Source organism: Vidua chalybeata, chromosome 19 (assembly GCF_026979565.1).
Source record: "Vidua chalybeata isolate OUT-0048 chromosome 19, bVidCha1 merged haplotype, whole genome shotgun sequence".
Taxonomy (NCBI): Eukaryota; Metazoa; Chordata; class Aves; order Passeriformes; family Viduidae; genus Vidua; species Vidua chalybeata.
This window is the reverse complement of record NC_071548.1, coordinates 8,714,633-8,736,411: the sequence shown is the minus strand read 5'-3', so window position 1 is coordinate 8,736,411 and position 21,779 is coordinate 8,714,633. Positions and strand designations below refer to the sequence as shown.

General features: G+C 52.6%; 1 protein-coding gene across 5 annotated transcripts in view; it reads left to right on the top strand.

Annotated features, from left to right (window-relative positions):
- The first annotated feature begins 1,419 nt into the window (after positions 1-1,419).
- MAP2K6 (mitogen-activated protein kinase kinase 6) overlaps positions 1,420-21,779 on the top strand; it is a 63,860-nt gene continuing 43,500 nt past the window's right edge. For all 5 annotated transcript variants that reach the window (XR_008434218.1, XM_053960506.1, XM_053960505.1 and 2 more), the window contains exon 1: positions 1,420-1,544. Coding sequence is in view for 4 of the 5 variants with exons in the window: in XM_053960506.1 (XP_053816481.1) it covers positions 1,529-1,544 (16 nt within the window). In the remaining variant the exon portion in view is untranslated. The remainder of the gene's footprint in view (positions 1,545-21,779) is intronic.

The following is a 21,779-nucleotide window of genomic DNA, read 5'->3' as shown; positions in this document are numbered from 1 at the left end:
ATGGATGCAGGGATGGATGCGATTTGAAGAGGTTTGATGCAGTTTGAAACAGTCTGAAGCTCTTTGCAGCAGGTTGAAGCGATCTGAAGCAATCTGAAGTGCTCTGAAGCAGCCTGAAGGGATTTGAAGAGATTTTAAGCAGTTTGAAACGGTTTGAAGCGGCCTAAAGCGATTGTAAGTGATTTGAAGAGGTTTGAAGTGATTTGAAGCTATTTGAAGCGATTTTAGAGCGGTTTGAGGTGATTTGAAGCGGTTTGAAGTGACTTGAAACGGTTTGAAGTGGTTTGAAGTAACTTGAAGCAGTTTTAAGCAGTTTTAAGTAGTTTGAAGTGACTTGAAGCAGTTTGGAGTGACTTGAAGCAATTTGAAATGACTTGAAACAGATTGAAGTGACTAGAAGCTGTTTGAAGTGATTTGAAGCAGTTCGAAGCGACTTGAAGAGGTTCAAAGCGATAGGAAGTAGTTTTAAGTGACTTGACGCAGTTTGAAGCGACTTGAAGTGGTTTCAAGCAGTTTTAAGTGGTTCAAAGTGACTTGAAGCAGTTTCAAGCAGTTTGAAGCGACTTGAAGTGGTTCAAAGCGATTGGAAGTGACTTGAAGCTGTTTGAAGCGACTTGAAGCGGTTTCAAGCAGTTTTAAGCGGTTCGAAGCGTCTTGAAGCTGTTTCAAGCAGTTTGAAGCGACTCAAAGTGGTTTGAAGCGACTTGAAGCGGTTTCAAGCAGTTTGAAGCGACTTGAAGCGGTTTCAAACAGTTTGAAGCGACTTGAAGCGGTTCAAAGCGACTTGAAGCGACTTGAAGCGGTTCGAAGGGACTTGAAGCAGTTTGAAGTGACTTGAAGCGGTTTGAAGCGACTTGAAGCGGTTCAAAGCGATTTGAAGCGACTTGAAGCGGTTCGAAGTGACTTGAAGCGGTTTGAAGCGACTTGAAGCGGTTCAAAGCGATTTGAAGCGACTTGAAGCGGTTCGAAGTGACTTGAAGCGGTTTGAAGCGACTTGAAGCGGTTTGAAGCGACTCGAAGCGGTTCGGAGCGGGCCGAAGCCGCCTGCGCCCCCTGCCGGCGCCCGGGCGGGGTGGCGGGGGCGTGTGCGGGCCGCGGGACTACAGCTCCCAGGCGGCGCCGCGGCGGCGCCGCGCACGCGCAGTGCGTTCCCCCCCCCCCCCCCCGTGCGCGCCGCAGGCCGGGGCGGCCGCCCCGGCCCATCATGTAGGTGCAGCCGCGCCGGCCCCGCGCCAGCCGCGCAGGGACCCCCCCTCCCCGCCCCGGCCCCGCCCGGCCCGGCCCGGCGCGGCGCGGCCCGGCGCGCCCCGAGCCCCGCGCCGCCCAGGCGGGAGCGCGCGCGGCGTTCCGGGGGGGAGCGCGCGGCTCGCATCTCTTTTGTGTGTGTGTGTGTGTGTGTGTGTGTGTGTGTGTGTGTGCGCGCGTGTGCGCGCGCGAGGCGGGCGGGCGGCTCGCCCCTCGGCGGGGCCGCGCGCGCGGGGGCCGGCTCTTTGTGCGCGCGTCCCTGCCCCCAGCCCGCCGGGGGACAATGTCTCAGCCCCGAGGTGAGAGCGCGGCGCGCGTGCACGCGGGCGCGCGCCTGCGGCCGCGGGCGGGGGCGCGCGGCGCGCACGGGCGGGGGCGCGGGTGCACGTGCACGTGCATGCACGGGTGCGGGTGCATGTGCATGCACGGGTGCACGCGCGGGTGCACGTGCGCGTGCGGGTGCACGGCGCGTTTGCGCGCCCGCCTTGCGCGGGGGTCGCCGCTCCCGGTGCCGCTCCCGGCGCCGCTCCCGGCGCCGCTCCCGGCGCGTTTCCTGCTCGCTGGCGGTGCGCGCAGCCTCTCCCGGGATGAGCGAGCCTTTGGCACGGCCCGGAGCGAGGGGATGGGGCGGGGGGGGGGGGGCGGGGGGGTGTTGGAGGAGCAGCTGCAGCCGGGGCTCGGCGCGGGGTTAAAGCAAACTTTTAAACAAGTCCGCGAGGGAGATGAAAGGTGAAACTGGAGCGGGGTTAGCAGGAATTAAATATATACCTATGTTTCCATGGGAAAGTATTGTTCTCGTGCCAGCGCTGAGATCATTTTCCACCCGTTTCTCTCCCCCCCCCCCCCTTCCCCCTTTCTCTTTTAATATTTGGTAACTTTTGGTCAGAGGCAGCAGTGGGGTTTGTCACACCAGCACGCCCCGAGCGTTCAAAAAGGCAGGAATGGAGCGTTTGGGAAGTGCGGGAATTGGGTATTTGGGAGCTGCAGAAAGGCAGGAATGGAGCATTTTGGAACTGCAAGAACGGGAGCATTTTGGAGCTGCAGGAATGCAGCGTTTAGGAGCTGCAGAGGGCAGGAGTTGAGAATTTAGGAGTTGCAAAAGGGCAGGAATTGTGCATTTTGGAGGTGCAGGAATTGTGCATTTTGGAGGTGCAGGAATTGAGCATTTTGGAGCTGCAGGAATTGAGCATTTGGGAGTTGCAGAAGCTGAGAATTTAGGAGTTGCAAAAGGGCAGGAATTGTGCATTTTGGAGCTGCAGGAGTTGAGAATTTCGGAGTTGCAAAAGGGCAGGAATTGTGCATTTTGGAGCTGCAGGGCTGGAGCATTTAGGAGCTGCAGAAGGGCAGGAATTGTGCATTTTGGAGCTGCAGGGCTGGAGCATTTAGGAGCTGCAGAAGGGCAGGAATTGGGCAATTTGGAGCTGCAGAAGTTGAGCATTTAGGAGTTGCAAAAGGGGAGGAATTAAGCATTTTAGAGCTGCAGGAGTTGAGAACTTAGGAGCTGCAAAAGGGGAGGAATTCTGCATTTTAGAGCTGCAGGAGTTGAGAATTTAGGAGCTGCAAAAGGGCAGGAATGATGCATTTGGAGCTGCAGGAGTTGCGTATTTTGGAGCTGCAGAAGTTGGAATTTAGGAGCTGCAAAAGGGCAGGAATTTTGCATTTTGGAGCTGCAGGAGTTGAGCATTTAGGAGCTGCAGAAGCTGAGAATTTAGGAGTTGCAAAAGGGCAGGAATTGGGCATTTTGGAGCTGCAGGAATTGAGCATTTAGGAGTTGCAGAAGTTGGGAATTTAGGAGTTGTAAAAGGGCAGGAATTCTGCATTTTGGAGCTGCAGGAGTTGAGAACTTAGGAGTTGCAAAAGGGCAGGAGTTGAGTATTTTGGAGCTGCAGGATTTGAGAATTTCGGAGTTGCAAAAGGGCAGGAATTGTGCATTTCGGAGTTGCAAAAGGGCAGAGGCTGAGCGTTTAAGAGCTGCAAAAGGGCAGGAGTTGAGCGCCGAGGAGCAGCAGGAGGGGGTTTGGGAAGGGGACAGCAGTGATTTATTTCTGCCAGCGTGCTGGTGGTGGCAAAGAGCGCTGGCTCTTTGCTTTTTAACTCGCTGCTTATTCCACAGTGGCTCTGCCTTGTGCCCTTGCAAGGGCGGTGGGGGGGGGGGGGCAGGCTGGGAGGAGCTGGAGAATTTAATATTGCAAAAATGCTGCGGGAATGCAACAGCCCCTGCAAGAGCAGGCGGGGAGAGCTTTAAGGAGGAGTAGCTGCGGCCATTCATTGTGAAAATCCATGCCCGTGTGTCAGCGAGAGGCCACACAGATGCAGCTTTTGCAGCTTTTGGAAGCGCTTGGATTGGATGTTGCAGCTTGGCTCTGCCTGCATCCTGCAGCCCTCGCACATATTTGGGATTTTGGGGGTGAGGGGCAGCGCGTGGCCCGGCAGGAGCAGGTCCCAAAGTGGCTTTGGAGCTTGTGTTGTGCTTATTTATTTATTTATTTATTCAAACTAAGCTTTCCACAGTGATCCTTGCAAGGGAGGACATTGGGAAGGAGGTGCCTGCACAGCTCTTGCCACACAGTTTTCCTTTGTAAAAGAAAAATGTAAAGTTGTTGTATAATTTATTCCTAATTTGGGTTTGCTGCAGTCATCTTTTCCAGCCGAGCAGGGAATTGTAAAAGTTTCCGATGCAAAGAGCCAAGGAAGTTTGATAATGCAGGATTGAACCCGGTGATACCCAGAGCACTCTGCCCCTGCCAGGAGGGTCCTTGGGAGGACAGGGGGGTCCCCAAAAATCCTGGGGGTGGCAAAGGCTGAGCGTGCAGGGGAGGTGACAGGCAGGGACCTGTGCTGGTGGCCCTGAGTGCTGAGTGTCCCCCAGCACAGCTTTCTGTGTCCTCCCCAGTACCAGGAAAGAGGGAGGATGGAAGCAGCCAACCCACAAAACATGATCTCAATGAATGGCATCATTCTTGACTCCCTTTGCCGTCCTCCTCGCTCTCTGCAGCACCAGTGCCTGCATTCCTGGCACAGATAACTTTTCCAAGCTCAGCTGTTCAGGCCCAGCTTTTGCTCAGGAAGGGGTTTCAGCTCTGGGGTTTGCAGCAGAGGTGTTGCTCTTTGGGATAATCTGAGTTTTGGAATCAGGTTCTTTGGGATAATCTGAGTTTTGGGATCGGGTTTCTTTGGGATAATCTAAGTTTTGGGATTGGGTTCTGTGGGATAATCTGAGTTTTGGGATCGGGGTCATTGGGATAATCTGAGTTTTGGGATCGGGTCCTTCGGGATAATCTGAGTTTTGGGATCGGGTTCTGTGGGATAATCTGAGTTTTGGGATCGGGTTCTGTGGGATAATCTGAGTTTTGGGATCGGGTCCTTCGGGATAATCTGAGTTTTGGGATCGGGTTCTGTGGGATAATCTGAGTTTTGGGATCGGGTTCTGTGGGATAATCTGAGTTTTGGGATCGGGTCCTTCGGGATAATCTGAGTTTTGGGATCGGGTTCTGTGGGATAATCTGAGTTTTGGGATCGGGTCCTTCGGGATAATCTGAGTTTTGGGATCAGCTTTCATGTGCTGCACAGGAGGTTCCTCGGCAGCTCTGCAAAGTACAGCCCAGAGCCCCAGCCAGCTGCTGAGCCCTCTCCCTGCTTTGAATCCTTTCCAGAGTTGTTCTGAGAATTTGCCAGAGATTAATTTTTTTGATGCAGCGTGTCAGGGGGACATGTGGGCAGCAGAGTTGTTCTTACTCCCTGCAAGGAATCCCACCTGGTTCAGGGAGACCTTACCTGTGCTAAGCAAAAAAATGGGGGCAGGGATCTGCTTCCTGCACAGTCTGTAAAGGCTAAAACTCCCCGTGGGATTCAGAAAGAGCACTTTTCTTCTGGCCCTTTCTGCAGCAGGAATGAGCAGATGCTTCCAGCATTGTGCTCAGGGTTCTGAGCTGCCTTACCTGTCCCTGATGGGCTTCCTGAGGGTCCCCCCAAATACAAAACTCACCAAAGACACCCCTGCATTTCACCCTGTGCTTGTTCATTCCCCCTTTCAAGCTGCAGACTGGTATTTTTTTTGTTGGATGTAGCTACCCATAGCAAATCAGCTTTTCCTGAGCACAGCAGGTTCCTGCAGCGTGTTCCTCACCTTTCAGAGATGGGGTTGCTCTGGCCAGGAGGGCCTTGATGTTGATGGGAACTCAGAAGTTGAATCCTTGCCCAAAATCCAGCCCATTTGGCTGTCATGACTAATAGGATATTATTTTGGAAGAGGAGGGGGAAAAAGAAAAAAAAGAGGAAGTCCATATTCATTTCAAGCCAAGCACAGTTTGAGGCTGTAAATCTGCACTCTGGTGACAGCAGATGTATTCAAGAGTCTCCCATACTCCTTGCAACGGGGGAAATTATTCCCTGGCAAGCCCACATGGGAGAAAACACCTGCAAATATGCAAATTTCTCCATTGAATTAAGAAAAGGGAAGGAGGAGCAGTACCCATGAGAGCACTGATTCATAAATACATTGAAATGATATTTAAACTAAGCATTGCTGCCTGTTGATCTCACACCTAAAGCTCAGACCCTTGTTTCAAGTACAATTTTCAGTGCTCCAGCTGCAAAGGGAAGCTGAGATTATGAGCAGCACATCCCACGTGATGCTGGCTGAGCATGCACCCTATGGACTTTGACCAAAGGCCCTGCACCTAGTCCAAATACCACAGTTTTATGTGAAACACTCATGTTTTCCCCCGCCAGAAGTCTCAGTGGAGCAGCTGTAAAGCTGCAGTATTCCTTGTTGTTGGGTTTTTTTGCAGCCCTAGGTAGGTGGCAGGTTGTTGCTGGTGTAGGATTAACCTGCAGGCAGCTCCTGTGGGTTGTGCAATGTGCATTTTGCCTCATCAGCACCACCTCAGCTTCTCCCCACTCACACACTCCCATGGCACAGGCACTTGGCAAGGGCACAGCCAGCAAAGCCGTGGCACGGTCAGCCAGGTGCAAGCCTAGCAAAGCCTGGACTAGCAGCAAATATCAGCTCAAGTCGTTGATTTATTTTTAATTACTTTTTATTTTTTTTTAAGGGTGCCCCTGTTGAATTAGTTTAGGAGCTGTGCTGCAGTGCTGGAGGTGCCTGTGTGCCTGCTTTGGGTTAAGAGGGGGCAAATGTTTATAAAGAGGTTTAAAAACCTCGTGCAATGCCAGGCTGGAGGAATTGCCCAGCTTGGGAAGGGGAAAATGTGATTGGGGCTGGAGATGAACCAAAGCTGTGCCCAGGTGAGCTGAGACACCTGGGTGAGCCCCTGCTCTGCCCTGTCCCCGTGTCCCAACAGGTCCCAGCATGTCCCAACACCACTGCTCAGGCCAGCAGCTCCCTGCTGCTACCCAGCACATATTTAATATTTAAAAGCTCCAACTGGGAGCAATTCTAGCAATAAAAGTGCTAAGTTGCAGGAAGAAGGGAGCAGAGAGCTGAGTGCTCCTGCCAGGCTCCTCAGTGCCACCTCAAGCGTGGCTCCTTCTTGGTGTTTAAATCACCAAAACCTCGGGGCTTCCTTAGGGCTGAATTCCCTCCCCTGACACATCCACAAGCTGCTAAGGTGAAGCAAATGATGCTCCATGAAAACCACAGGAGTAATTTGGAGAGATGAGACGCTTCATGTGGAACATGGTTGCAGCAGGTTTGCAGATTCTGGGTCCCCTCCTTGAAAATGCACAAGGTGACTAAAAAGTTGTCCTTTTCCCCCCAACCAGTGCCTGTGTTTGTTGTCACTTGGGCTTTTTTTCTCTTCCTGAAAAGAGCTGTGACAGCACCTCTAGAAGCCTCTCCGAAAAGGATTGAAAACCAACACACCTGACAAAAGCTGGGAAAAGAAGAATAGCGTGGGAGTTTTGTTAGCACTGGAGTGGGGTTGCTTTTCCAGCCCTCTGCAAATGCAGAGGCCCAGAGCTCCTTAGCCTGGTCATTGTGATGGTTCCCAGCCCTGCCCCGAGGGATTCACCCCATGAACTTGCATTCCTGATGCTGCTCCAGAGGCAAAGCTCTGCCCTTCCCAGGGAGTGAAGGGGCAGGGCAGGTCACAGCTGTGATGGCAGCGGTGGCACAAGCAATTCTGGCTAAGAATTACTCACCAGGAGTCCCTTCCTGCTGTCACTCACGTTTTGGGGGACCATTTTGGGGTGCATTTACAAGTTGGCAGCATCATTAAATGAAATGTTGAGTCAGCCTCCAGTGGCCAGAGAAATTGCAGGAGTGTTCTTTTGGTTTGAGACGTGGACAGAGCTATAATTAAAAAAAAAAAAAAAAATCAAAATCTGTTTCATTACCTGTGGAGTTCCTTAGCTCCTTTCCTTAGGGCCTGTCTGGGAATAGTTTAAGGGATTAGCATTATCAGCTCGAGCAGTGTTAGCAGGGAAGCAGATCCAGGAGGTTGGAGCTGTGCCACGGCAGATATTATGGTCTGTGGTGGCCGAGCGGTGAAGGCCGTTGGGTGCAATCTCCATTTCTGCTCATTGCGCAAAAAAGTTCGGGGTTTTTTGGGTTTTCTTTTTTTTGCTTTTGTCTTCCAAATCCACAATATTGTGCACTTGACAAGTGTGAATGGAAAACTGACTCCTGCTCAGTGGCCTTGGCTCGGTGAAGAGCAGTTTGGAGAGGGGAGGTGTGAGGCTGTTGCTTGTAGGGCTTTCTCTTGCCTCAAAGCCAGAATTAAACCCATCCTTCCAATCTCCCCATCCTTTTAAACTGGGGGTTCCAAACACTGAGGGTTCGTCCCACCAGGGCAGTCTCTGGGGTGCTGAGGCATTTCTGAGTCATCTTTCCTTTGGACATGGTGCAGAGGGATGCTGAGCATCCTCTGTGGCAGCTCCAAGAAGCCTCTCGTGCGTGGCTGGCGCTGTCAAAGCTGCAGCAAATCCCTCTGGATCTGCATCCCACCCTCAAGCAGGAGCCTGGATTTGGAGGGGCAGGGTCAGAGATGGCATCAGGGAAGGCTCAGGGGTAGGAGCTGCTCTGGCTGCATCCCCCAGTTGCTGTTGGAGCAGTGCCTGTGGCTTTTTGGGCTGCAAAATCGGAGTCCTGTGAAGCCCAATGCAAACAACCTCTGCAGCTGGGGTAGGGTTTCAGATCTGTAAGAGAAAAAGCATTTATTTTTCCCTTACTCGAGCAGGAAAACTTCACAGAGCTGAGCTGATCCAGTTTCTTGCTGGTGCTGTTTTGTTAGCCTACTTAGCCTGCAATTTTATCATCAAGGCTGGGTTTTCTTAGCCTGCACCCAGGCAGATCAAAAATCGTGAGAAGAGCTGAAGCCACTTTCACTGCATTCAGATGAAAACACTGGAAAAAAAAAAAAAGAAAAAAGAAAAAACCCAGCAGAAGTTGCAGATGAGATGCCAAAGATAAGGCAGCAATAGGAAATCAGTGCAGGAGTCAACACTTGACTGTGTCTGCAAGAAGAGGCTTTTAATGAAGGCTGAATCAGCACGGACTTGGGAGCTGTTTTTGAAGGAGAATCTTTTTCTAAACAAAAATATGTAATTGCACTCAATGCAAAATGCTTCTCGGTGCCAAATGGCCTCAGAGCATCGCGTGGCTGCTCTGTGCCAGTCCCAGGCGTGGTGGTTTTTGTGCCTGTGCTCACCCTGCAGTGAGGCTGATCCCCCACTGCCTCACTCCTGGGCTTTCAGCTGGGCTTATTCCACACTCAAGCAACAAGTTACAAAAATTACAGCTTCTCTCCGTGGTGTCATTCCTCTTATGAATGTTTATTGCTTCTCCAGTAGTTCAAGGTCAGATATAGAAAATGACTCAAAAGTCTTTTGTTGCTCTGAGAGCACTAAGGTGATGGAAGGCCCAATCCAGCAAAGACAAACCTTCCCAGAGAACGAAAAGGGAAGGGAGAAAGACTATTTTAAAGGCAAACCCAGCGTTGATTACTAACATTTTAAAGTAGGTTTGGATTAGATATTAAGAAAAAATTATTTCCTGTGAGGGTGGTGAGGCACAGGGTGCCCAGAGAGGCTCTGGCTGCCCCACCCCTGGAAGGCCAGGTTGGATGGGGCTTGGAGCAACCTGGGACAGTGGAAGGTGTCCCTGCCTGTGGAAAGAGATGAGCTTTAAGGTCACTTCCAACCCATTCCATGACTGGGTGATTTTTCCCTGGATTTGCTCCCTTCTCTCTGCTCTCCCATCCTTGGTGTGCAGCAGCCCCAGGCAGAGCCCGCTGCAGTCGCTGCCTCGAGTCCCTGCACGTAGGAGGGGGAACAATCCCGGCCACAATCCCTGCCAAAGCAGGGCACACGAGCTCAGAAGGTCCTTTTGGCAGCAGCTCTGCCTGCAGGCTTTGTGCAGCACCAGGCACAGCCCTGGGCACGGCTCCTTCTTGCAGGGCACCTCTCCAGCACTGGAGTTAGAGCCACACTTCCCAGCCTGGATTCCAGCACAGCCCCTTTTTTCCTAGGGCTGCTTTAATTGCCTGCAATTAGGGTCTCCAGTGCTGCAAAAGTATAAAGAAATAAACCCCAGCCTGGCTCTGTAAGGGCTGGGATTGATTTCTTCTCTCAACCAGCTGATGCTGTGACCTTTCAGAAAGGAACTGTCAGCCTGTGGCTGTGGGGTTTGTGCATGTGGCTGCCCAGGGTTAAAGCACAAATATGGGATATTTATTGTAGTTTTATCCAAGGAGAGGAGCACCTGTAGGAGCTGAGAGCAGCTCAAGGAAGAGACAGGGACTTTACATGCTGTCATCAAAACGCCAAAACCCCTTTGGGTTAAGCTACCTCTTAAGTAGATTTGTTTAAGCACTTGACAAAAAGGCCTGGAGCAGAAGTCCAAGGCACAGCACGGCGCTCTGGCAGCCCTGAGGGTGCAGGGGGTCACCCCAAGGCCTGCAGAAGGAGGTCAGGGTGGGTGCCAGGCCAGCTGGGTGCCAGAGGTGCAGACACGGGTCTCCCCGTGATCTCCTTGCAGCTTTGGCAGCAGCAACGGGGCAGGGAAGCTGCTGCAGCCAAAGCTGAGCACCACTGAGGTTTGGGATGGGGGGAGGAGGATAAATCCTGCAGTCATCCCCCCGTGCAGGTTTGCTTCTCTGAAGAGAAAGATGCTGCTGGTTAATGCAGAAGTTCCCTCCCAAGCAGACCTTGGTACTTAACTGTGTTAATTAAATGCTTTCAAAAACCCACAAGATTGACCTTCGCTGCTTGCCCACAGATTTTTCTCTCATTTAACAAGCAGAGGGTTGTCAGAGTAGCCTATTAAAGGAGAAGAAAGGCAGTGCTCTAATACTGCTGGGTTTTGACCTGTTACAAAGTGCTTTTCTGCTTTTTAACTCCTAAAAGATGAAAACCACAATGCCTTAACGACCTACCAGGAGAAACCGGGCTGAGACAAGGAGTTCTTGGCTGAAATAAGGCATAAAATAGGATAAAATAGTGAGTGAACAGAGTTAAAATCTAAGTTTTTTAGTTATCTATGGAATATGCCAAGACAACCATCATATCTACAGGTCCTTGTGCAGCCAGAGCCTGCTGCTGTGTGACATGGAATTGTCCTTTGGGAGAGACCCTCTAGAGAAAAACAAAGTCAAATAACAGAGACTCTGACTTGCTTACCTTTCCCAAGGACACCAGCAATTTGCTCATTGCTAATAAAACTTTGGAACATATCTACAGAAACCTTGGATGCCTGCCAAGCAATCAGTTTTATAAATTACCCAAAAGAGCAGATCGTGCATTGCAGGGAAGGACATCCCACATCCCAAAGCAGCCCCCGACAGCAGCGTCAGACCTGGAGGGAGAGCCCAAAATAGCCCCTGGCAGCTGGGGAGGGTGACACAGATGCTGCATTCAGAGATGATGAGAAACAAGTTGATTTCTGGAGGCAAGAAGTGAAAAAATTCCTCACTGAAAGAGTGGAATCACCTGCCCAGGGAGGTGGTGGGGCCACTGTCCCTGGACGTGGCGCTCAGTGCCATGGTTTAGTTGATGGGGAGCTGTTGGGTCGTGGCTTGGACTCGATGGTCTCAAAGGTCAGGGAAGGTACAGGTTGGATATTAGGAAAAAATTTTTCACTGAAAGAATAATAAAGCATTGGAATAGTCTTCCCGGGGAGGTGGTGGAATCACCATCTCTGGATGTGTTTAAGAAAAGACTGGACATGGCACTTGGTGCTATAGTCTGGTTGAGGTGTGAGGGCACAGTTTGGACTTGGTGATTTTGGAGGTCTCTTCCAACCTCATTATTCTGGGATTCTGTGATTCTGTCTTTTCCAGCCTGGTTCATTCTGTGGTTCTGTGGGTGGTTCAGGGCTGGAGTGGCAGTGTTTGGCAGAGAGAAGGAGCAAGGGCTTGCACCTCTGCAGGTCCCTGTGGGGTGACAGCAAGGCAATGTGCCCTGGCAATGTCCCCTTGCTCAGAGCCACCTGAGCTGGGCAGCACCTCAGGCTGTCCCAGCAGGACTCCAGCTCCATTCATGTCATCAGGCAGCTTCCTTTAGAGCCAGCCATGCCTTTTTTTTTCTTTTTTTTTTCCCTTTCTTTTTTTTTTTTTCCTTCCCCTCAAAAACATTTGGTACTTCCCCCGCAAGAAATCAGGAGCTTTCTGTCTGATAAGGGGCTGGAACAGCTTCCTGCAGTAGGAGAGAATTTCTCCTCTGGCTCTTCCTGCACAGAGCCAGAACAATGCCAGCGCTTCCAGCCTCGCTTTACCTCGGATAATCTCATTTAGGGTCCATCCTGTGCGAGCATCTCCTGCCAAGGGGGGCTCCTTTTCCAGCAGTTCGCTTTAAAAAGGGTTTTAAAAAGGTTTTTTAAATGGCACTGCCACAGCAGAAAGGCAGGAGCAGTCCTGAGGTTCACTCAGGGCTGATGCAGAGCAGGGCCCTGTTTGGAACAGTAGGGGCTGAAGAATTTTTTTCTTTTCCCTTAATGGTGAGGCTAAATAGGATTTTTTTTTTTTTTTCATGTCTTCAGGCTGAAAGTGCACGTGGTAAACTCAGAACATCTGAGTCCTTTTGCAGGACTCAGTGGGACTGAATGTGCTTGGTTGGGGTTGAGCACACACATAAAAGAATTTACAAGGTTGGGATGTATTTTGTCCTGGTTGCTAAGTGGGATGGACATTATAGATCTGTGTTGATAATTTATGTTATCCTGCTTCTCTTGCTTCCTTTTTTCTCCCTGTTTCTGCTTTCTTTTTTCCCCAATTCTGCTTATCTGCTCGTGGAAAGCAGTATCCTTTTTGGGAGTGTGTGAGTGAAACTACAGCCTCAAACCTCACATGGGGAGTTCTGTGGAGGCTTTGGCAGAAAGGCTCATAAAGGGAGGTTTGTATTTTCAGCTTCTGCTTTAGAAGGCTGGGTGGAGAGATGTGTCCTGACGGGCTTTGATCCATGTGGACATATGTAGAGAGAAAAAAAAAATCTGCCCACTTGTGTCACTTTATAGGGAGGACAAGACTTGCTGTCACAAGTCTGTCACCGTGCTGTGCTGTCGTGGATTCTTCAGTGTGTTTTCCAAATTGAGATAAAATTGCATGATAAAACCTGGGGAAAGGCTTTCGTTCTTTATAAATGGCTTGTGTTCTTTATATGCCAGACAAGCAAATGTGTGTTCCTCAGCCTGGAGGAGGCTGAGGAGAGATCTCAGCAATTCCAGCTTCTTCCCTGGGTGCAGCTCCAGCCTCTGCTCTCTGTGACAGGGACAGGACCAGGCAGTGCTGGGGCTGTGCCAGTGGGGTTGGGGTGGATTTTAGGAGCAGGTTCTTCCCCCAGAGGGTGCTGGGCACAGCCCTGAGGCTGCCAGAGCTCCAGGAGTGTTTGGAAAATGATCTCAAGGACACCCAGGGTGGGATTTTTGATTTTTGGGGTGTCTGTGCAGGGCCAGGAGCTGGACAGGATAACCCTGATGGGTCCCTTCCAGCTCCCGTTGTTTTTAGGATTTGAGGGCATTTGAGGTGGTGTGCTGGGAGGAGTGGAAGGGAGGCTTGGGCCACGTGTGAAGTCAAGTTGCTGGGTGGAAAAACAGTTAAGGAGGTGTCTGGCAGGTCGTGCTCTCTGACCTCTGGCTTAAGCAGGTTTGAACTCAAAGGTTTGAACTGGAACTTGGAGGTTTGAACTTGAAAGAGCTTCCCTGGAAGCTGCATCCACCTTGCCCTGCACAGCCTGGAGCTCCTGGATGCTCCCTCCTGTGCCAGCCTGCGCTGCCCGGGCGTTGGCAGCACCCAGAGCTGCTGCTGCTGGTGGAGCAGCTCCAGTGCTTGGCTCTCCGTGCCCTGGTGGCTGCTGGCAGTGCCATAAACAGGTGGCAAGTCCTTGCCAGGGGCTGCCTGTGCTGGGGCAGTGCCCAGAGCTGCGGGGCTGGCACACAGAGGGCACACAGCTTTGGTTTTCCTGCAGTTCCCGTGGCTTCCCCCTGGCAGTGGTGTTCCTGGGTGGTTTGAAAGCAGGACCTCCACGTTGGCTGGAGGCATTGCCAGCAGAGGGAGCAGGAGTTGGTTCCTCCCCTCTGCACTGGTCAGAACTGTAAAAAACCATCTTTAATAACTGGGATATAAAAGTCAGCAAGTAAGCTCTTGCATCGTTAAAGAATAGCAAGAGAGCTGTGTGATGGTGTGGCACAAAGGCAGGATAATCAAAGCCTTGACCTTCACATGTTGAAACTTAATCACAATATTTGGCTGAACCTTTGCCAGAATTCCCAGTGATAAAATGCAAGGAAGCAGATCCTTTCCTACCATGCTGGTGTTGTGGTGTTCCTCTCAAGAAAGAAAACTCTGGGCAGAATTGCCACCCAATTTCTGACCTGCACCTGGATTAACACAGCCCTCCTGTTCATCAGGGCCTTCTGCAGAAGGTGAAGATGCTCAGTAAAGAAATGGCTTGTGGCACATTCCTCTGTTTCCATGGGTATTCCCATATGGCTCTAAAGGTTATTGATGTTTAATAACTCACCAAATCAATGGGCAGTTTTCTCCCATTTTATCCCAAAGTATCTTTACTCATGAGCAGAAAATTTTAACCTCCAGGTTTTACATGTAGAGCATCAGCAGGAGATGTGTGCTGGCAGTGCAGTTGAAATATCCAAATTTACAATATGCTGAACAAACCCAATCTGTGCTTGGTAAAACAAGGGTCCCGTGGCTGCCTGGAGCCCCTGGTAACAGAAATAAAACTGTACCTCACCTTGCCCTGATTGGATTTTATTCCAGCCTGGCTGTGAGGGTGATGGCACCACGACAGGGATCCCACAGGGAGGGTGCTCAGTGAGCAAAAACAGCTCTGGGAGAAAATGGGGCTGCATTAGGGGTGGGAAGCAGGAGCTGGAGCAGAAATCTCTGTGCATGCTCTTCTGGGGACAGTGCCAGGCGAGCCCTTCCTGACCCAAACACACCCTTGTGATATCCAAGCCCTGCTTTTCCCAGGTTTAATCCTCCTGACCCCTTTAGGCTCAGCACTTGCCCGCGGGGCTTTGCCAGTGGGTGCCACGAGGCAGCATGGGGAGGGTGGTGGTGAGGAGCCACCGTGTCCCTTTTGGGGCTGAAGGCTGTAACCAGGTGCTGCAGCTAAGCCAGGAGCCTGGCACTGCCTTTACACCCCTGATCCTGCTCAGCCTGGCACTTAGGCCAGCCTAAAGGGGAGCGTGAGCCAGGCCCAGCGCCCTCCCAGCTGTGCCTGCAGCAGCATCAGCGTGCAGGTGCCAATGTCACCTTCCTTTTCCAAAGCCATGTGCATTTCCCTCTGCTGGCAGCACAGCTGGCAGCTCCAGGAGGCCCTGGCTCCTCGGGAAGTGGTGCTGGCACTGCCAGGCTGGCACTGCCCTGCAGAGGCAGGAGCTGGGCTGTGTGCTCGGGGGAGATGCAGCTCTGCTGCAGAGCTCCCACTGGGCTGCTTCAAAACCCCTGTGCAAGATGTGCTGGGAGGAAATCGTTAAAAAGCTGAAAAGCAATATTGGAACTGGAGGGAGAGCTTGGGCAAAAATGTGTCTGTGGGGTGTCTGATACAAGTGCATCCTGTCACCCTGAGAAAATTGGGGTTTGAGGCTCCACATGGCAGTGGGGAAAGGAATTGAACTTGATAATATAGGTCCCTTCCAACTCAGGATATTTATAATTTATAATGAGGTGGATGCTTCACTGTTGGGAACAGTGGGTTTGGGAAGTGCAGAAGTGTTTGTGGCTGGGCTGGGCCTCATGGATTTAAGGCAAATCCTGCTCCCCTTGTGGCTGAGGCAGATGGAGCACCTGCTTTTGTGTTAAATATAGGACAGTTGCTGCTGCCTGCTGGGGATTCGTGTGGGAAGTTGACTGGAGCCCCGTGGTCACTCATGGTGGTGTTCAGGGGTGGAATCTTGCTGGGTAAGGGGAAATAAAAAAGCAAGTGCAGTATTGGGATGATGCCCAGCTCGTGGATGAACCCTCAGCATCCTCTCAGCTCACAAACTGGTCTGGGAGCTTCATCCCCTCATCCATGGGGCTGATGGGGAGCACCCACTGGCACAGCAGGGTCCCCTGGGAGACTTTTTAGGGTGCTGCTGCCACTGCCTTCCTGCTGCCAGAGGGGCAGAGCCAGGCACAAATGCTTGGGTGAGCCAGGATGCAGGAATATTTGGGAGGCTGTTGGCCCTCTGTGCTGCTTTGGCACTGCTGGCAGGTGTGGGAGGTGTCCGTGCCCCTGCCCACGGGTCCCTGTGCCCACCTCCTCCCCATGCCACTCCTGCTCTGCCACGGCCAGGTGCTCTTTGGCACGGGGAAAACAGACACGGAGGTAGGGCAGCGAAAGCAGCCTCGTCCTCCAAATCCTCCTGCACAAAAGCCCTTTTGTTCCCAGGGTGAATTCCAAGAGCTTTTCTCCACTTTTGATTCCAGCAAACTCCCACTGCAAGAAGACAGGCGAGGGCTGAGAACAAAGTGGCAGCAAAATGAAAAGTTCCTTGTAAAAAACCCCCGGCCAGGGCTGGAGGCTCTTTTCTAACAGCTTCCCTGGCCTGCATCTCCTGTGGATTTCCTGATTTGAGATAAGCAGGGAAGAAAGCAGGCTCTGGGATGGGGAGGCAGGGAAGCCAGTGGGCCTTGGCAGAGGGAAAATGGGGGTGTGATTTATGATTTATGGTGTGCTGCTGAGTGGGGGAGCGCCTGCCCCACGCCCTCACTCCCAGAGCTCCAGTGCTGGGATTTCTCATGGTACAGGGGAAGGGGAGAGGCCACGAGGCTCCAGTGGCCTCTGTTGCTCCGTGGGATCTCCATGGCTCTCACATCTTTCCCAGAGCAGCAGGAGGATGTGGCCATGCACTGCTGGGAGCCACGGGGGATGCAGTGACCACGAGGAGCAGAAAACCAAGTCCTTTAGGAGGGCACCCCTTGGACCTCTGTAGGATTTCCCTGAACCTCGCCTCTGTTTCTTGCAGCTTCCCTGTCGTGCAGCTGTGAGTGATTTTTAGGATTTGAGGGCGTTTGAGATGGTGTGATGGGAGGAGTGGAAGGGAGGCTTGGGCCATCCATGAAGCCAAGTTGCTGGGTGGAAAAACAGTTAAGCAAAGGAAGGTGAGAAGGAGTAAGAGGCTTTGGTCCTGATGCCTGTCAGGCTGTTGGAGATGGGAGGGTGCATGGACAAGGCATGCAATTCTGCATTTCGTGGGCTGCATCCTTTGGCAGCTGCTGAAATCCTCATCCATGGAAGTCCCTTGCTCTGGTGGATGTGACTCAGAGCCCACAGGAGCAGAGGTGGTTTTGCATTAATTCCTCACTCACTGCACACGCCAGGCAGAGGGGACACACAGACAAGGCTTGTGCAACTCGGGGAGTTGGTGGGATCCTTGTGGATCCCTTCCAGTGGGGATGTTTGTGATTCTCCATGTCACCTATGGCCATGGACGGAGTTATTAGGGCTGAAATTTGCATGTGCACGTCCTGGTGCTCCATCCCTTGCACCACCTCCTCCTCCCATCTTCATCCCATGGACCTGAGGCACTGCCTGTTCCTCCCAGAGCCTCCTGCAGCCGGGGTGAGTCAGGAGAGAGCTGAGCATTCCCACTTGCAGCCAGCTGGGAGAGGGTGTGTGGGATCCCCGAGGTGCTGCTGGGCTCAGCTGGGCCAGCCTTGCCCCAGGTGGGTGGAATTCCCTGGGATCAGGTGCTGCTCCTGCAGGCTCATGATGCCACTGTGTGTTTGGGGGGAGCTGTGCCCTTTCCCCCAGGCCATCAGAGTGGGAGCAGCTGGATGCACACACCAGGTGGGTTCAGCCAAAGTGTTGTAAGAGGGATTTTGATATTCCCATCTCCCGTGGCCTGTGCTGAAGGCTGGGGGCAGGCAGATCACTCCCATCTCCCATCAGCACCTGAGGGACGATGGATTTGGGGATGCTGTGCATGGCAGCTGCTGTCTGGAGGGAGCTGGCTGCTGCCCAGGCTGCCTGCCAGGGCAGGGTGTCAGGGCAGGGCTCTGGCTGGCCTTGTCACACCTGCAGATGCCAGCGTGGTGCTGGCAGCAGCTCAGCGGGAACAGGACGGGTGGCCCCACACTGCTCCCTGCACAGACTGGAAGTGACGCCGTGTCTGGGATGGGAAGGGATGTTAACTGGGAAAGGACGTTAACTGGGAAGGGATGTTAACTGGGAAGGGATGTTAGCTGGGAAGGGATGTTAGCTGGGAAGGGATATTAACTGGGAAGGGATGTTAGCTGGGAAGGGAAGGAATGTTAACTGGGAAGAGATGTTAGCTGGGAAGGGACTTTAACTGGGAAGGGATGTTAACTAAAAAGGGACTTTAACTGGGAAGGGATATTAACTGGGAAGGGATGTTAATTGGTAAAGGACGTTAATTGGGAAGGGACTTAACTGGAAAGGGGCGTTAACTGGAAAGGGGCGTTAACTGGAAAGGGACATTGTCTGGTGAAGCTGTTTGTTGTCACCTCCCCATCAGCATCAGGAGAGAGCATGCGGCTGCTCTTTGCTGATCTCTGAGCGTGGAAATGGGCACTGAGGGCCCTGTTTCCTCTCATGTTGGTTTTCCTGCAGGAATGGGGTAGAGGAAATGGGGCAGAGCCCAGTTGGGAAGTGGAATCCTGGTGCTGGGATGTCCAGGCCAGTGTGGGAGCCCATGAAACAGCTCAGTGAGGTGTCAATGACTTCCCCAGGACACAGAGGATCCTAAACACCCATACCTGTCGGATCATCTCCATCAGACAACCAGCCTTCATCTCCACACTGGCCCTGGGTGCTGGTGTCCCACAAAACCTGCTGGATGGTTGTTCCAGCCTGTGATTATCCCAGTGCTCCCTGCAGGAGCTGCAGGGGGGCTCAGGTCTCTTTGGTGGGGGGTTCCAGAATTGCCCCAAAGCTGTATCAGCTGCGTGTCCCCTCCCCAGGGTCCCTGCAGGCCCCCTCCAGGGCATGGCTTAGCCGAGGATCCCACGTCTGATCTCTATCAAAAGTGTCTCTTCCGCTTTGCACTCGGCAGGTCTGAACTCCTCTGAGATTTGGAAATGCACTCTTATCAGGGGGACAGACAGACTCTCGTAACCAAAATGTGCAGATAAACAAGAAAAAATTGCATCCTCTGGTTTCAGTATTGTCGTGAGTAACCCAGCGGCCTGCAGCCCTTTTGCAGGGTGTGTTAAGAGGAAAATGGGCAGAGTAAGAGAGATTAGCCTGAATCAGGAAATTACCTTCAAAATTGAATTACTGAAATACAGAGCTTGCTGAAAGGCGGGCAAATAGGTCCCGATATTTGCAGAGTTTGGTGACATTTCTGTCCATGTCTGCACCGCAGGATCCACAGATTAAACCTGCTGGAGTCCGTCTTGCAGAGCTCGCTGCTCTGCCTTGTTCCAGCCTTTTCTTCTGGTGCCGTTCAGAGCTGCTCCTGCTGGAGGCCGGGCTGAGGCAGGCACGGAGCCCTGACCTTGTGATTTTACCTGGCAGCAAAGCTGCAGATCTTTGTCTCGGCGGCGTTGGTGCCTCAGCAGGGCCGGCCTGCGTCAGCCGCCGGCGGTCGGGAGCGCGGAGCTGGGCCTGGGACACAAATAACCCTGGCATTGCTCAAGCCTGCCCCAGTTCACCGGGTGCACCTCGCAGCTCCTGCACAGCCCTGCTATTTTGGTTTGGAGCCTCTCCTGCCCTGTGTTTATTACAGGTTGCAGGGTTGAGTCAGAGCAGCGAGTTCAGCCCTGCGACGGAGAAACCCCCGGGCGAGCGCTGGTGCTGGGGCATGGCTGGGTCTGGGGACATGGCTGGGTGCTGGGGACAAGGATGGGTGCTGGGGACATGGTCTGGGGACATAGCTGGGTGCTGGGGACATGGCTGGGTGCTGGGGACAAGGATGGGTGCTGGGGACATGGTCTGGGGACATAGCTGGGTGCTGGGGACATGGCTGGGTGCTGGGGACAAGGATGGGTGCTGGGGACGTGGATGGGTGCTGGGGACGTGGATGGGTGCTGGGGCACGGACAGGGTCTGGGGCACATCTGGATGTTGGTGCACAGACAGGTGCTGAGGCACATCTGGGTGCTGGGGCACATCTGGATGTTGGTGCACAGACAGGTTCTAGGTCACATCTGTGCACTGGGGTACAGACAGGGGCTGGGGACATGGCTGGTACTAGAGCACATCTGGGTGCTGGGGCACATCTGGTTGGTACACAGACAGGTGCTGGGTCACATCTGGGTGCTGGGGCACATCTGGTTGGTGCACAGACAGGTGCTGAGTCACATCTGGGCGCTGGGGCACAGACAGAGGCTGGGCATGGCACCCTCGGGACAGGACAGTCACTTCCATCCCCACCATTCCCATGCGGGTGCTGACGGTGCCGTGGCGAGTTTGGGATCAGCTGGTGCCTGGTCACTGGGGCAGCTGTGCCCAGGCCATGCCAGGCCCTGCTCTTCTCTTCAGGAGCCTTGGGAATTTAGATGGGATGCCAGTGCAGCATCGTCTGCTCCTGAGGTGTGCCAGTGTTTCAGGGTTTCCTGCTCCGCTCTCCTTCTGGTACACGTTGGAAAAATTCACCACAGCCATAAAAATGCTCTCGCCTTTCCTGCTGCCTGACCCAAAATACGGCTCCTGGGGGACAGAAAGGAAAATAAATAATGCTTTAATTCAGCCATTAGGGTGTGAGTTGCAGTGTGGGCACCGTGGGGCCGTGGTGTGCTCAGAGCTGGATGTGCCAGTGGCCACCAGCTGTGCCAGCAGCTCCAGCTGTGCCAGCAGCTCCATGGCATCCAAAGCAGAGGAGGAAAGGCTGGAGCTGGGAGCCACCTCGGCCCCAGGACCGTGGCAGGCTCAGCTCCATTCCCCAGGCAGCCCAGAAATGTTGTTAAGGAGACACATCTCAAGTTGGCCGTTTCCAAGGAGTTGTTGCAAACAGCCACGAGGCTGGCACAGATAAAGGACGTGTGGGGAATGTCCCTGTCCTGCACAGAGGACACGCCACCATCCTTGGAGCATCTCCATTTGCTTCCAGCAGATCCAGCTGCTGTGATGGAAGAGCAGCCAGTGGCCCATGGCCACTTACTGGCAGGGCTGAGGAGAGAGCAGCTCCCTCAGGTTTCAAGGAGAGAAATAAAGCACAAATCCACCTCATCCCATCCCTTGGCCTTTGGTTGAAACTTCTACAGCTTTTAAACACCTCTTGCATATTAAATTCTTTTTGTGGCTTACTGAGGGCTCCTAAACCAGATTTTCAGACCCACTTTTCCACATTGTTGGTGCTTACATGAACACCTGGCTTTTGGTTTTCTCCAGAGATGAGGGCTTGGCTAAAGCTCTGTGTTTACAGACTGGATGGTGAGCACAGCTCAGCCACTCACCCAGCCTGTCCCTGGCACACAGGGGATTTAGGCACCTTCACCAAAATGTTGCCAAGGCACCCAACCCAACCACGGGGGCAGAAGTGGTGAGAGAACTTCCCTTGTGCCTCCCCACCACAGTCACCGCTGTCACCAGCAGCTGTCACCTGCTGCTCCATCCCACAGGCATTTAAATCCAGAATCCATTGCCTGGTTCCACACTTGGACTGCCCAAAAGGCAAATTTCAAAGGGTTTTCATTTGGAGCCCGTGGGAGGAAGGTGGATGTGGGAATGTGCCCCCTGTTGATGGAGTAAACAAGTCACCCTTTGTCTCCTTAAAAAGGACAAAAGCCCAGAAGTTTCTCTCCTCAATTTGGTTAAAAGACACCTCATAGTACCTTGGAGACTTCACCTCAAATTTAAGGATAGCCAATTGGACAGGAGCCAAAAAGTCCCACCTAAGCAATTCCCTAGAAAAAGAAGAGAACAAAAGAAGCAAATGGCTTTTGTGAAGTTTCTTAGCAGGAGCAAGAACTTCTTACCCTGGCTCGGTTTTTCTCTGTAAAGAGCTTTTTTATTTTGCCTTTTATTAAAACTTTTCTGTTTCCAACACTGTCACAGGAGCCATCCTGCTACTTTTATGCCACCTGAGGTAGCTGAGCTATCGGGGGTATAATGCTTGTCTCTGAGAGCTTATGAGACCTGGCTGGAAGAGACAAAGCATTAGGTGGTGGTGCAGGAATCAATGTGGAGATGCCCCATGGGGATGTGGCCACCAAGGCCACAGAAGTGGCT